Source organism: Geotrypetes seraphini, chromosome 1 (genome assembly GCF_902459505.1).
Source record: "Geotrypetes seraphini chromosome 1, aGeoSer1.1, whole genome shotgun sequence".
Lineage (NCBI taxonomy): Eukaryota > Metazoa > Chordata > Amphibia > Gymnophiona > Dermophiidae > Geotrypetes > Geotrypetes seraphini.
The window spans coordinates 288146189-288160362 of record NC_047084.1 but is presented as its reverse complement, the minus strand read 5'-3'; the positions used below and the strand labels follow the sequence as shown (position 1 = coordinate 288160362).

At 44.5% G+C, this 14174-nt stretch overlaps 1 protein-coding gene across 1 annotated transcript in view; it reads right to left on the bottom strand.

Annotated features, from left to right (window-relative positions):
- C1H20orf27 (chromosome 1 C20orf27 homolog) overlaps positions 1–9755 on the bottom strand; it is a 111066-nt gene extending 101311 nt beyond the window's left edge. Inside the window, exons 1-2 of the mRNA XM_033953243.1 lie at positions 9584–9755; positions 4323–4426 (exon numbers count right to left, since the gene is read on the bottom strand). Of these exons, the coding sequence (XP_033809134.1) occupies positions 4323–4347 (25 nt within the window). The 5' untranslated portion in view covers positions 4348–4426; positions 9584–9755. The remainder of the gene's footprint in view (positions 1–4322; positions 4427–9583) is intronic.
- Positions 9756–14174: the final 4419 nt, after the last annotated feature.

Genomic DNA, 14174 nt, shown 5'->3' with positions numbered 1-14174 from the left:
CTAGCCTGGGGAGAGGGGGTTCTCGACCGCCCCACCGAGGAGAGGGGGGAGGCCTCATGGGAATAATGAGGATCCCTAACCGATCCCGAATCCCAGGATCCCCTCTCGAGGGCCCTCGAGGGGGAAGGGGAAGTTGTCCTCCTCGCAGAACCCTTGGGTGAGGACCCCGGGGTTCGTGGGACACTCTCCCGTTTTCTCGGCGAGGCGGCCCGGGAAGACTTCCCATGGGGTGAGCGGAGGAGCCTCGGGTTGTCGAGGCGCAACTCCGACACCTGCAACGCCTCGCCCCCGAACGACAAGGAACGGTCGCGCCGAGGCGAGCCTCGGGGCCGCTTAGACTTCCTCGATCGACGCCCCGTCCGAGGTCGCGTCGAGGGCGAGGTGTGTCTGGAAGACCCGGAGGAAGAGGAGGAAAGACGGCGCACTCTGCGCAACTTTTCTTTGGGCCTTACACTCCGCTCAGGGGGTTCCCCCGAGGTCGAGGTCCGGGGCGGGGCCGAGGACCGAGGTGAACGGGGGTCCCAGTACCCGAGACCGAGGTCGCCGAGGCCGGGGCTCCCGAGGGAGCCGAGGCCGGGGCCTCCGAGACCGAAGGCGTCCAGGCCGAGGTCGAGGCCGCCGGAACCGCAGCACGCTGCAACACTTCCAGGGCTCCCGACAGCTCCGATGAGATCAGAGCTCGGAGGAGATCCTGGAAGGCCGGAATCCCCACGAAGGTGGGGAGTTCCGAGTCCGGGGCACACTCCCTGGAGGGCGACCTCGGTCTCGAGTATTCCCTCGGGGTGTGCGGAGTCGAGGTCCGATGCGGGGCCGGGGTCGACCCACCCGCCTTGGCCTGACTCGAGGATGGCTTCTTTGCTGAAGGGGATGGAACAGAGGACTTACCCGAAGCTTGCTTCACTGACGACGCCTTCGAGGAGGAGGGCCGAGGCGAGGCCGAGGCCCCCGAGGACGCCGAGGCCGAGGTCAAGGCCGGGGCCGAAGCCGAGGCCGACGTCGAGGCCTTAGGCGGCGCGTCGATGGCGAACAATTCGGCCATTCTTGCCTTACGGCGACGGAGGGCCCTGTTTTGGAAGGTAGCACAGCGATCACACGAGTCTGTCGGATGTTCGGGCCCAAGACAGACAATGCACCACCGGTGAGGGTCAGTGATGGAAAGCAACCTCTCACACCGGCTGCACTTTTTGAATCCCGTAACAGGACGGGACATCCACGAAGAAAAAGAAGAAGGCCGGGAACGTACCGGCGTCCCGCGGCCACGGCTTCCGGGAGCCCCCGGAACCCGACGAAAAACGAAAGACTTTTTTTTTTTTTTTTTTTAAAAGAAACGAAAGGAAAAGAGCACCGCGAACTAATTCGAAGGGAAAAACAAACTAAACGCGGCAGCTAGAAGGCAAAAACACTGGAGCTCAGATCCACAGGGCTTTCTTGCTCCGCGGAAAAATTTGAACTGAGGACCACGAGGTGGGATGCGCCCTCTAGTGGGCGAGAAGGCACGCACATGCGTGGTGCAGTGTGCAAACTTGAAACTTTAATCAAGTTTGCTTGAAAAGCTGTCCGCGCCGGGGCTCCGTAGATGACGTCACCCACATGTGAGAATATCATGCCTGCTTGTCCTGGGATAAACTAAAGGTTAGGGCTCTTCAGCTTGGAAAAAAAGAGACAGCTAAGGGGAGATATGATTGAAGTCTACAAAGTACTGAGTGGTGTAGAACGGGTACAAATGGATCGATTTTTTTTTTTTTTTTACTGCATCAAGATTTACAAAGACTAGGGGACACTCAAACTTAACAGAGTAATACCAATAGGAGGAAATATTTTTTTCACTCAGAATAGTTAAGCTCATGAACGCGTAGCCAGAGGATGTGATAAGAGCAGTTAATGTAGCTAGTTTTTTTAAAAAGGTTTGGACAAATTCCTGGAGGAAAAGTTCATCGTCTGCAGTTGAGACAGACATGGGATGGTAGCATGGAATGCTGCTACTATTTGGGTTTTTGCCAGGTACTTGCGACTTGGATTGGCTTCCGTGAAGATGGGATACTGAGCTAGTTGGACCATTGATCTGACGCAGTAAGACTTCTTATGTTCTTATGGAATGACATTTACACCGAGAGGTCAATGAAAGATGGAACTACGTAATAGGTTTTGAGGAGGGTTTCTTACTGGAGTACACTTGCATGGTGTCAATAAGCAAGAGATAATATAGAGAGGATCTGGAATGGTGAAGGTGAAGGTTTTGAAAGAAATTCTGTGGGTCACTGGTAAGCAGTGTTCCACCTGTAGAAATACTGGTTAATGTGATACCAAAAAGTAAACTTTTGAACCAGTTTAAAATGACTAGTTGCCATGTCACCCCCACTAAGGGGGCTGGCAATTATAAGCAGCACCACAGAAGAAAAAAGACCAACTGTATAATACTACATCATCAAGGTGGGATAATGGCTGAGCATCTCATTGGTCACAAAAAAAAAAAAATAATAATTATAATAATAAATCTACAGAGGGTTCTTCTGCATTTGAGGCTGTAGAAAGACAAATCCATGTGTGGCTGCATTTTCCTGATTATACATGAACAAAACAAAGTTGCTTACCTATAATGGGTTCTCCATAGATAGCAAGGGAATGCAGACACTCTCAATGTTCTACCATCAGAAGAATCTTTCCCTTTAGGTTGGATATAGAAACATGACGGCCAGATGGTCCATCTAGTCTGCCCATCCGCAGTAACCATAATCTCTCTCCGAGAGATCCCACATGCCTATCCCAAAGAGCTTCTTAGAGCAAGGCAGTGCAATGGTCCTGGTGCATGCTCAGAAAAGTAAATTTAAAGCCTCTCTAAGCTATTTGAAGAATCCGGTACACAGGCTCTTTTGAATTGATGTCACCTGGAGAATGGCTACATTCCATCATCTACTGATCTCCTATTACAGGTAAGCAACTTTGCTTTCTATCACCAACGTCATCTCCTGTCTACCTAGACTCATTCTTACTGGGAAGCTACTACTTCTGCCAGAGAAGTTAAAGAATATCTAAATTTTTGTACCTGCCATATTTAGTATTTTCTTGTTTTTGAGTCAGTAGACAAAAATGTAATTATAGAGATTGTGCATTAAAAATCTGTAGAAACATTATATTAATATTTCATTTCTGCATAGCTTATCAGCTTCTAGTCATAAGAATTCATTGAAACATACCTTTTGACCAATATGTCAATTCTTGTACACAATTGTGCAAAAGAAAGCAAAATGAAACAGATACAAATGTACTGCATAAATCCACATACATAATTAGCTAAATGGCTTCAAACTTCATTGTCCTATTATTTTGGTGTTAATAAAGCTTTCAAACTGTTATAAATATAATTTTAGCTATTGATTTTTGGGTATCAATATAGAAAAATAAAATATCTAACACTTCTTCAGTTGAAATCAATAGATTCAAGACCACAGCACTCTACTGCAGAGGGAAGCTCTCTTTGCATGATGCAAGTTTTAGAGTAGTGTATCGCAAACTGTGTGCCCCCTGAGATTTCAGGTGTGCCACGGTACACTGGGGAAGAGGAGAGATGCCGGCGCCAGCTGTCTATAGGACGTGCCTCTCGCGATAAGAGGCATGTCCTGTAAGCAATCTCCCAACACCTCTTCTCTCTGCCAGCCCTTCTCTCCAGCGCAGGTCCTTCTTTCGGCACAAGGCCCGTTTGAAGGGCCTTTGCGCATGCACATGGCATCATCACACCGACGCCAGCGCACTTCCAGGTGTCTCGAGCCAGGGACACTAGGTTTAGTGTGCCCCGGCTCAAAAAGTTTGCGAGACTGTTCTAGAGTGAGGGTTAGTAGTATATTTGAAAGACTATGAAAATACTCTAAATACCTTAGCTTAGGAGTGAGATTTATTCCCCGTCATGATATAAGCAAAACTAACCAATTTAAAGAAACTGCTCCCAAGAGGAAACAAAGCCTATTAGGGGCGTTATCCTCACTTTTCAGGTTATAAAGACAGCAAACTATGCATGAAATGCCCAAAATGCTGCAAAGACTGCTAAAGCACATATTGTCTTTTTGACTAATTATTAAGACCACAGTAAAGCAGCAATTAAATGGAGAGTGAGCAGTAGTCCAACAATCATGAAAATGGCAGATCGAAAACTGATGCTGCCCCTTGTGACTTTGGGCAAGGCCCTTAACTTTCCATTTTTTCAGGCACAAATTTAAGATTGTAAAATCTCTGGTAACGGGGAAATACATACTATATCTGAAGATAATTTTTCTTGAGTTTCTAGTGAGAAGGCATGAACTAATAAATTAGGTATTATTTCAACTCACCTTTCTTCTTAGATGTAGTAGCCATCTATTCCAGCAGCTTAAATCTTTCAATAGTAAAATGTGTAAAGAGTAATCACAAAGCCATCCTTTAAAGATGCAGGCTCCTTTACAATAAATAAAAAGTAAAATATAAGTTTCAAGTTTATTCCAGTTTTTGATTAAACGCTTATTCAAATATGCAAAGCGATTTACAAAATATTTTAAAAAAACATAAAAACAGATAAATATTTTGACAAACTGACCATAACAGACCAGGATAACAAATCTACTAGGGATTTGACAAGTAACATAGAAACATAGAATATGACGGCAGAAAAGGGCTGCAGCCCATCAAGTCTGCCCACGCTAATGACCCACCCCCAGACTTCACCCGGCTAGAGATCCCACATACATATCCCATTTCTTTTTAAAATCGAGCACGCTGCTGGCGTTAATCACCTGCAATGGAAGTTCATTCCAATGATCGACTACCCTTTCGGTGAAGAAATACTTCCTGGCGTCGCCATGAAATTGCCCGCCTTTGATTTTCAGCGGATGACCTCTTGTGGTTGAAGGTCCTTTAAGAAAGAAGATATCGTCTTCCACCTCGATGCGGCCCGTGATATATTTAAAAGTCTCAATCATGTCTCCCCTCTCTCTACGTTCCTCGAGCGAGTATAGCTGCAGTTTATTTAGTCTTTCCTCATATGGGAGGTTCTTGAGTCCCGAGACCATCCTGGTGGTCATTCGCTGAACCGACATCTTTTTGATAATGTGGTCTCCAGAATTGAACACAATATTCAAGATGAGGTCTCACCATGGATCTGTACAGGGGCATTATGACTTCGGGCCTCCGGCTGACGAAACCTCTACGGATGCATCCCACCATTTGTCTAGCCTTGGATGCAGCTTTCTCCAACTGCTTGGCAGTTTTCATGTCTTCACTAATGATTATTCCCAAATCACGCTCTGCCCTAGTCCTAGCTAAGGTCTCACCATTTAGAGTGAGAGTTCTGCACGGGTTTCTGCTGCCAAGGTGCATGACTTTACATTTTTTGGCATTGAAGCCTAGCTGCCAAGTCGAGGACCAATGTTCCAATAAGAGCAGGTCCTGTTCCATACTGTCGGGCAGGGTGCTGTTATCTACTATGTTGCATAGTTTGGCGTCGTCGGCGAATAGGGTTATTTTACCTTGAAGCCCTTGAGTCAGGTCTCTTATGTATATGTTGAAAAGAATCGGTCTCAAGACCGATCCCTGTGGCACTCCACTGGTCACCTCCGATGTATTGGAGGGGGTACCGTTAACCACTACCCTATGGATTCTACCGCTTAACCAGTCATTGACCCATGTCGTCAATGTCACTCCCAATCCCACTGAAGTCATCTTGCTCAACAATCTGCAGTGCGGGACGCTATCAAAAGCTTTGCTGAAGTCCAAGTACACGACGTCCAGAGACTTCCCCATATCCAGTTTCCTTGTAACCCAGTCAAAGAAGCTGATCAGATTGGATTGACAGGACCTTCCCTTTGTGAAGCCATGCTGGTGGGGATCCTGTAGATTCTCCTCGGTCAGGATCGTATCTAATTCGTGTTTAATAAGTCTTTCCATGAGTTTGCTCACTATTGAGGTGAGACTCACCGGTCTGTAATTCGCAGCCTCCGTTCTGCAACCTTTTTTGTGCAATGGGATGACGTTAGCTGTCTTCCAGTAAGACATACATGACTAATTGACGAATACATATAGGGTAATTGGGACTATGGAGCCCCAAGAAACAATAGGAAGGGAGGGAGAAATACAATTGTTAAAGAAAAAAAAAACAATTAAGGTGAATACAATAGGAAGTTGGGAAGATAGAAATAATAAATAGAAATAAATAAATTGTGGACACTTTCCCCATAGGCGAGTGTAACCTTTCGAACATTATTAAGAATCTTGAGGTCAACTAAAGGCAGCTTTTTCGATTCTTAAATATAAAGGAAGAGAATTCCAAGTCGTAGGAGCGGTCACAGAAAAGATCAAGGTACGACGTGTACCAATTGTTTTTAAGGATGGAACGTTAAGGGTATACTGTGAAATGGATCTAAGAGCTCTGGGGGGATCGTATGGGATCAAGAGTCTGTCAATAAATGCTGGAGCGTTGGTCTGTAAAGTTTTAAAAGTCAGAAGAGCAGTTTTATAAGTTATCCTATGTATAACAGGCAACCATTGGGCTTTTGGTAACAGTGGGGTAACGTGGTCAAATTTCTTTGCGCCCGAAATAATCCTGATGGCTGTGTTTTGGATTAATTGAAGACGCTTTATATCCTTTAGACAGATCACTTTTAATAAAGAATTACAGTAGTCCATTTTACAAGTGCATGGATGAAATATTGGCCTAAATACTTCCCTGTCTGTATATCACCAGTAGCTTTATTATGGCCTACGAATTAAAAGTGCCACAGACCAGGCTCAACTTTGAACACAGTCTGCTTTTGGTTCTAGGAACTAACAGTAAAGCATAGTTACTTACCTGAAGCAGGCATTATCCAAGGGCAGCACGCAGATATTCTTTCTGCGATGGGGCTCCATGGATAATACATGTAGAGAATATGCTGCCTGCTTGTCCTGGGATAAATGTACTTTCACTTTTAAACTAAGACCACCTATAACGTGTGCATGCTGGTGCCTTCACACCCAACGTTAATTTATGGGACCATCAGTTCAATAAAAAAAGGCTAAGAAACCAACTAGTACAAAGGCGTACGAGTCTTGCCCAATGGGTACCCCCTACACGCACGTATGTGTAGAAAGCATCTACATTTTTCAGCTCCACCTCCTCTTGACACTGCTCTTTGCTCCTCAGTTCGTACCAAAGCAGTCAAGAGAGAAAAGGAAAGAAGAGGGACATGGGGAACTCCCTGCTCTGACATCAACAAAATAAAAAGATAAAACATGTTAAACAAGAATATACTATATAATAAGGTGGCACCCAACAAGCCAACTTGCCTGAGTGCAACCAATACTAACACTGCTATGGCTCTTGTACTCTCTCATTTTTTTTTTTTTAACGAAACAGAGTTATCTGCATGACGCTTCCTCCTTGGGACACTGATGAGACCTTCAGGGTATCCAGTACTTTTCAGATCCTGGATCAGTAGAAGATCAAGCATAAAACAAGAATACACATGTCTCAGGTAATAAACAGGCAAACTGTAAACCTGACAGGACTGGTTATCAAGACTCGTATGCCTTTCTCCTAGAAAGAAGATTATCAAGGTAAATACTTACTCTTCCCTTCTAGTACCAAAGAAGTCCCTCAAGTCTAGGGCAGGGCAGATGAGCCTGCTGGCCCAAAAGGTGGCATCCACTTACACTGCCACATCCACTTTGTGAAGATTATGGAGAGTGGACCAAGTGGCTGCCCTAAAATACTCCTCAGGCAGAACTGCCCAGGACTCCATCCATGAAGCAGACAAACTCCTAGTAGAGGGTGCTTTCAAAGAAAATCAGTGGTTGCTTAGAGCACCTGATTTATGCTCAAGAAATAGCCTTATGAATCCATCTTGAAATGGAAGCCTTAAGAGACCAGCTTCCTCAAATGGCTAGGATTTGTTAACACAAAGATGATCTAACAGATGAAAATCATTTTTCACCTCGAGGTCACAGAGAAAACCTCTTTGCCAATGCTTTGTCTTTTCTCCTCAATCCCATGGGCTAGAATGCAGGATTCACATGGAAAGTCGAAACAACCTTTGGAAGAGAGGCATGTATTGAGTGTAGCGAGACCTCAGCCTCTGTAAACTAGAGGAAGGGTTCTCTGTATGAAAGAGCCTGAAGCGCCAAACACTCATCACAGAGGCAATCGCTACAAGAAACATTATCTTGATAGTGATATCGCCAAGCAACACTTCTTCCAAGGACTCATATGCAGCCTTGTTCAGAGAATGCAGGACAATGTTAATATTCCAAGTTGGAAAAGGCTACCACACTGGTGGTCTCAGCCTCATAGCTCCCTTCAAAAATCTGGCAACATCGGGATGGGAAGCCAGATAAACCTCCTCTACTTGTGTCCTAAAGCAAGAGGCCTGCCACCGGTTCCGGGTCAGCCACTTGCAGCGTGCAAGAGCTGCTACACACTGTCCCAACAAACAAGTGCAGCTGGCACTGAAGATAAGGAACAGCAAAGCCAGAAGGAAGACGGACACGCACTTGCAGGGGACACTAATTCTTCATGGACCGGCGGTTGAAGAACACTGATCTAGTCAACCTGCATATAAGCATGCCATATTTTAATATATATTAAAACAAGGACCATTACAGTTGTGATTAATGAGACATTAAGAATCATGATGAGATGGTGGTGTTTTCTCACTTTCTTAAGTGAGAATAATGTCACTCTTCACATTCCACATTAAAGTTTATAGCACATTTTTACATAAAATATTGGTTATAAGTCATCATGTAACACTGCTTCACAATCACAATAATTAAATGCATGTCTGCTAGCGGGGTTAACGCGTGCGACTTTTCATCACGTAACCCCCACGCTGATCTAAAAACTACCGCCTGCTCAAGAGGAGGCGGTAGCGGCTAGCGCGGCCGGCGGTTTAGCGCGCGCCTTTGTAAAAGGAGCCCTAAAAATATTAAATTATGGTACAGAAAAAAAATGCTAACGAATCTGTGAAGCTCAGCAACTTCTGCCTCAACTATTACTAGTAATCTAGTAACTTCTAAAAAAAAAAAAGAAGGAAGCAGCATATCTCCACTACTTGCCCTTGGTATAAACTGTGGGTATTCCCCTCTGTTCCCTTTCCTCACCCTTTTTTTTTTTTAATGCATTTTTCCAGGGAACATACGCTAAGTACATTGCAGACACACAGAACTGCATACAGCACACATGAACATAAAACAAGACAAGTTTTTATATACACGCATACAGACAAGTACATTGCTAAAGACAAGCGCCTCTACATACATGTAACTGAAGTTGTGTGTACTGTGCTATTTTGCGAGTAGGTACACACACCCAAAAAAGCACACTGCACATAGCTACAGATCTGCAATGACACACTGACAGGCAGAGCTAAAACGACATTTACACACGCGAGCCGGCGACAGGGCACGCGCGAAGAGACGCTTTGTAACAGGATATAGCTGGTGGCGGGGTTCGGGCTGAGCAGGGAGCCGCACCATTCCGGGGCTCACACCGGGAACTAACAGCAGCACAAATCTCCATCAACTCTTACCCGCCTCCCCCAGTCTGAGATCCGTAGCACTTCCCGCACTGCGCTCCAGCCGTTACCTGTTAGCAGGCGGGGCCCAGCCCCGCGAGGTCAAAGCTCCCACTAGAGAAGATGGAAAACAGCACAATCACCAGCTAGCTACTACCAACCGCCGCCGACCAAGCGTGCCGCGCGCGCACTGCAGCCCTGTCCCAACCCGCAACCGACGCTCCGCCCCCACACCATACTCATTGGCTAAGGCGGTGTGCTATCATAGGCCGACAGGTCTTTCTTAAAGGGGAAAAATTTAAATTGCCTGAACCACGTGGGCTAGTTAGCGGATATGTGGGTTTATGAGAAATGTGTAGCTTAGATCAGTGTTTTTCAACCTTTTTTTGGGCAAAGGCACACTTGTTTCATGAAAAAAATCACGAGGCACACCACCATTAGAAAATGTTAAAAAATTTAACTCTGTGCCTATATTGACTATATATAAAGTAATTCTCTTGAATAGGAATCAAATAAACACAAAGAAAGTATTTTATAATTACTTTATTATGAAATATTAAGTAAACAGAATAGTGAAAAATTATAAAATACTTTATTCAGTGGGAAACCTGGGCCTGTGTGGCTGAACACAAAGCTGATATTCTGGCTGGAATCGAAGAAAGACACACACGTAGCTCTTCGTCAACAGCTCTCAGTCTCTCTCTGTATTTGGTTTTTATAGCATACAAAAATAGACAAATATACCCTCCATCCTTTTTATTAAACCACAATAGCAGTTTTAGCGCAGGGAGCTGCGCTGAATGCCCAGCGCTGCTCTTGACGCTCATAGGCTCCCTGCGCTAAAAACCACTATTGCGGTTTAGTAAAAGGTGACCATATTGTAAAATATAGACAGCAGATATAAATTCAGAACTGTGCATAGTAAGTGAAGGGAAGTTTTCATCTCTGGGAATTTACCCAGTTAACTATTAAGTTATTTGGGTAAATTCCTTTGAAAACTGTGGTAATACTGCCTCCACTTTGCTAAATTTAAAATAAAATCATTTTTCCTACCTTGTCTGGTGATTTCTGGTTGCACTTTCTTCTTCTGACTGTGCATCCAATCTTTCTTCCCTTCTATCAGCCTGTATGCTTTCTCTCCTCCACACCTCATTCCCTCCCCCAACTTTTTCTTCCTCTCTCCCTGACCTTTCTTTCTTTTTTTCTGTTTCTCTTCTTTCCTTCTGTTTCCCTGCCTGCCCCCTTTCTTTCTTTCTCCCTGCCGTTCCCCAAGCCACTGCCACTGCCGCTGCCATCGGGGAACAGGACCCACCAATGGATAACAGGCCCCAAAGCCGACGCCGACGCATGCTCTCCCTGACGTCAATTCTGCAATCGGAGAGGAAGTTCCGCCCAGCCAGGCAGCGATTGGCTGGCCCGAACTTCCTTTCCGACTGCAGAATTGACGTCGGGGAGAAGAAGACTTATCGGCTCAATAGATTAGATCGCCAAGACAAAGTGAGTCCTGGGTGATCGACTCACTTTGCCTTGGCGAGCTACTGGCGCCCCTGTCTCGGGCCCCCTGTCAGCTCCGGGCCCCTGAATGCAGGACTGGTAGTACTGCCCTGATGGCGGCCATGCGGCACACCAGGCAACAGCGGTTGAAAAACACTGGCTTAGATTGCTAGAAGTGTCTGGGTGCTTTCAATGAAGTAACCGAACTGAAGAAAGGTAAAAAAGGATGGGACTTGGATATATGCTTTTTCTGTGTAGTCACAATCAAAGTGGCTTATTTTTGTACCTAGAGAGCAATGAAGTGTTAAATGCCCAGAGTCAAAAGGAGGTGCAGCGGAATGAACTCTCAGCCTCAGGATGCTGAGGCTGCAGCTCTAACCACTAGGCCACGCCTCTCTTCACAAAATAAGAACATAAGAACATAAGAACTGCCATCTCCGGATCAGACCTTCGGTCCATCAAGTCCGGCGATCCGCACACGCAGAGGCCCTGCCAGGTGTACACCTGGCGTAATTTATAGTCTACCATATCTTTATATGCCTCTCTTAAGGAGATATGCATCTAGTTTGCTCTTGAAGCCTAGGACGGTCGATTCCGCAATAATCTCCTCTGGGAGGGCATTCCAGGTGTCAACCACTCTCTGAGTGAAGCAGAACTTCCTGACATTAGTCCTGAACCTGTCCCCCCTTAGCTTCATTACATGTCCTCTAGTCCGTGTCAAATTGGACAATGTAAATAATGTAATGTAATGTAATTTATTTCTTATATACCGCTACATCCGTTAGGTTCTAAGCGGTTTACAGAAAATATACATTAAGATTAGAAATAAGAAAGGTACTTGAAAAATTCCCTTACTGTCCCGAAGGCTCACAATCTAACTAAAGTACCTGGAGGGTAATAGAGAAGTGAAAAGTAGAGTTAGAGGAAATATAAAAATAAAATAAACATTTTAACAAGACAGCATTGATCTAAATACTTTGGAAGGTAGAAGAGAGGAGAGAAAGGAATAGAAGCAGAATAATCTTCTCTGCTCTATTTTGTCGATTCCTTTCAGTATTTTGAAGGTCTCGATCATATCCCCACGCAGTCTCCTTTTCTCAAGGGAGAACAATCCTAGTGTTATAAGTCTATCCTCGTATTCCAGTTTCTCCATACCCTTCACCAGTTTTGTTGCTCGTCTCTGCACCCTCTCCAGCAGTTTTATATCCTTCTTTAGGTAGGGAGACCAATGTTGGACGCAGTATTCCAAGTGTGGTCTGACCATTGCCCTATAAAGCGGCATTATAACTTTCTCCGATCTACTCGAGATTCCTTTCTTTTCATGCCCAACATTCTATTTGCCTTCTTTGCCGCTGCCGCGCATTGTGCCGACGGCTTCAGGGTCCTATCTATCAGTACACCCAGGTCCTTTTCTTGTTCACTCTTCCCCAGAGTTGCACCTGACATTGTATACTCGTATTCCTTATTCTTAATACTTAAATGCATTACCTTGCATTTCTCCACATTGAACTTCATCTGCCATTTCTCCGCCCATGTTTCTAACCGACACAAGTCGTTCTGGAGTTCCTCTCTATCCTCCTGCGATCTGATTGCCCGGCATAGTTTTATATCGTCTGCAAACTTGATGATCTCACTGGATGTTCCTTCCTCCAGGTCATTGATATAAATATTAAAAAGGATCGGCCCAAGTACCGAGCCCTGGGGTACACCACTAATTAACTTAAGCTAGTCCAATTTTTAAAAAAAGGTTTATCAGTTTGTTTTACTTTATTTTTTTCCTTTCTATTTATTACTTTAAGTGAAGTAGTAATTTATTTTCATTTGTTTTATCTGTCTATTTGAAATAAGGATAGAGATGCTTTTATTGTTTTCTTAGAGGGTTATGTTGTTTTCTATGATGTTGCCCTCTTGTTTGAGGTTTTTATTCATTATTGTAACATAGAAGCAAGAGTAATAATTAAAATTGGGGTTGCATATTTAGCGTGTTAACACAGGGATGGACAACCTTCAGCTCTTACCTCATGTTCTTTAAGCAGTGGCGTACCTGGCCAGGTGAGAACCTGGGGCAGAGCACCTCCTCCTCTGGCTGGAGCCCGCCTCCTTTCCCCCTTTTTGTGCAGCCATTGGCTATGCCGGTCCCCCGCCCCAGAACAGGAAGTTAATGTCGGATGGAACGGGGGCGGCAGAGCAGATCGCCATGCGCAGATGGACTGCAGACCCACAACCGCTTCAGCACCCCCAAGCATCTTGCACCTGGGGTGGACTGCTCCCTCTTCCCGCCCTTGGTACACCACTGTCTCTCGGTAATGTTTGCTACTTTGACCAGTGCAGGCTGATTCTCTGCACATCTTCAGGCAGCTAAAGGAGTTGTGATTGGTGGGGGTGGGGAGGGGGGTCATTGCTATGCTTCCTGCAGCCTTACCCTAGTTGTAACAGGGCTGAAAAAATATGCTTTATGTAATTCAGTATTGTTTTAGGATCGTACTGTTATAGCTATTTCCTGTCAGGACATGTAAGATAAGTATTATGGGAAATGTAGTCTGAGAAATTGTACAAACTGTATTTCTATTGGTCTTTATTCTACTACACATCTCCCTCTGTATTCGCGAGGGATACATTCCAGCTATAGCCGCGAATATGGAAAAATCGTGAATATGAATTGTATTTGTTAATCGCGTTTTTTTGGAAAAGATAGCGGTTTTGTTACTAAAACCGTGATTAACAAATACAATTCATATTCGCGGTTTATGGAAAGGACTACAACTAAATACTATACAGTAAATATTCACAATGTTGGTAGAATAACGATATAGTACTGTATATATTAACTGTATTTATTGAATACTGTAACAATATTTATTGAACAATACAAGTACTGTAATAATCTCAGGGTAAACAAAAAAGTTCAATACGGTACAGTACTGAAATCCCAACAAGGAAAAAAAGAAATGTTCAATACTGTACCTAACTCAAGTTAGGTTAACTACTGCATAAAAAATAAAGTTACTTATCGTTAGTATTCAAGGACCAATCACTTCAAAGAATGATGCTCATCTGGGCGGTTGTATCCTTACACACATAGATGCTCAAAACATTGACAGATTTCTGCGTGCGCAACATACATGTCATCTATCCTAGTGTATACTTATGAAGGAAATTTTTACAAAT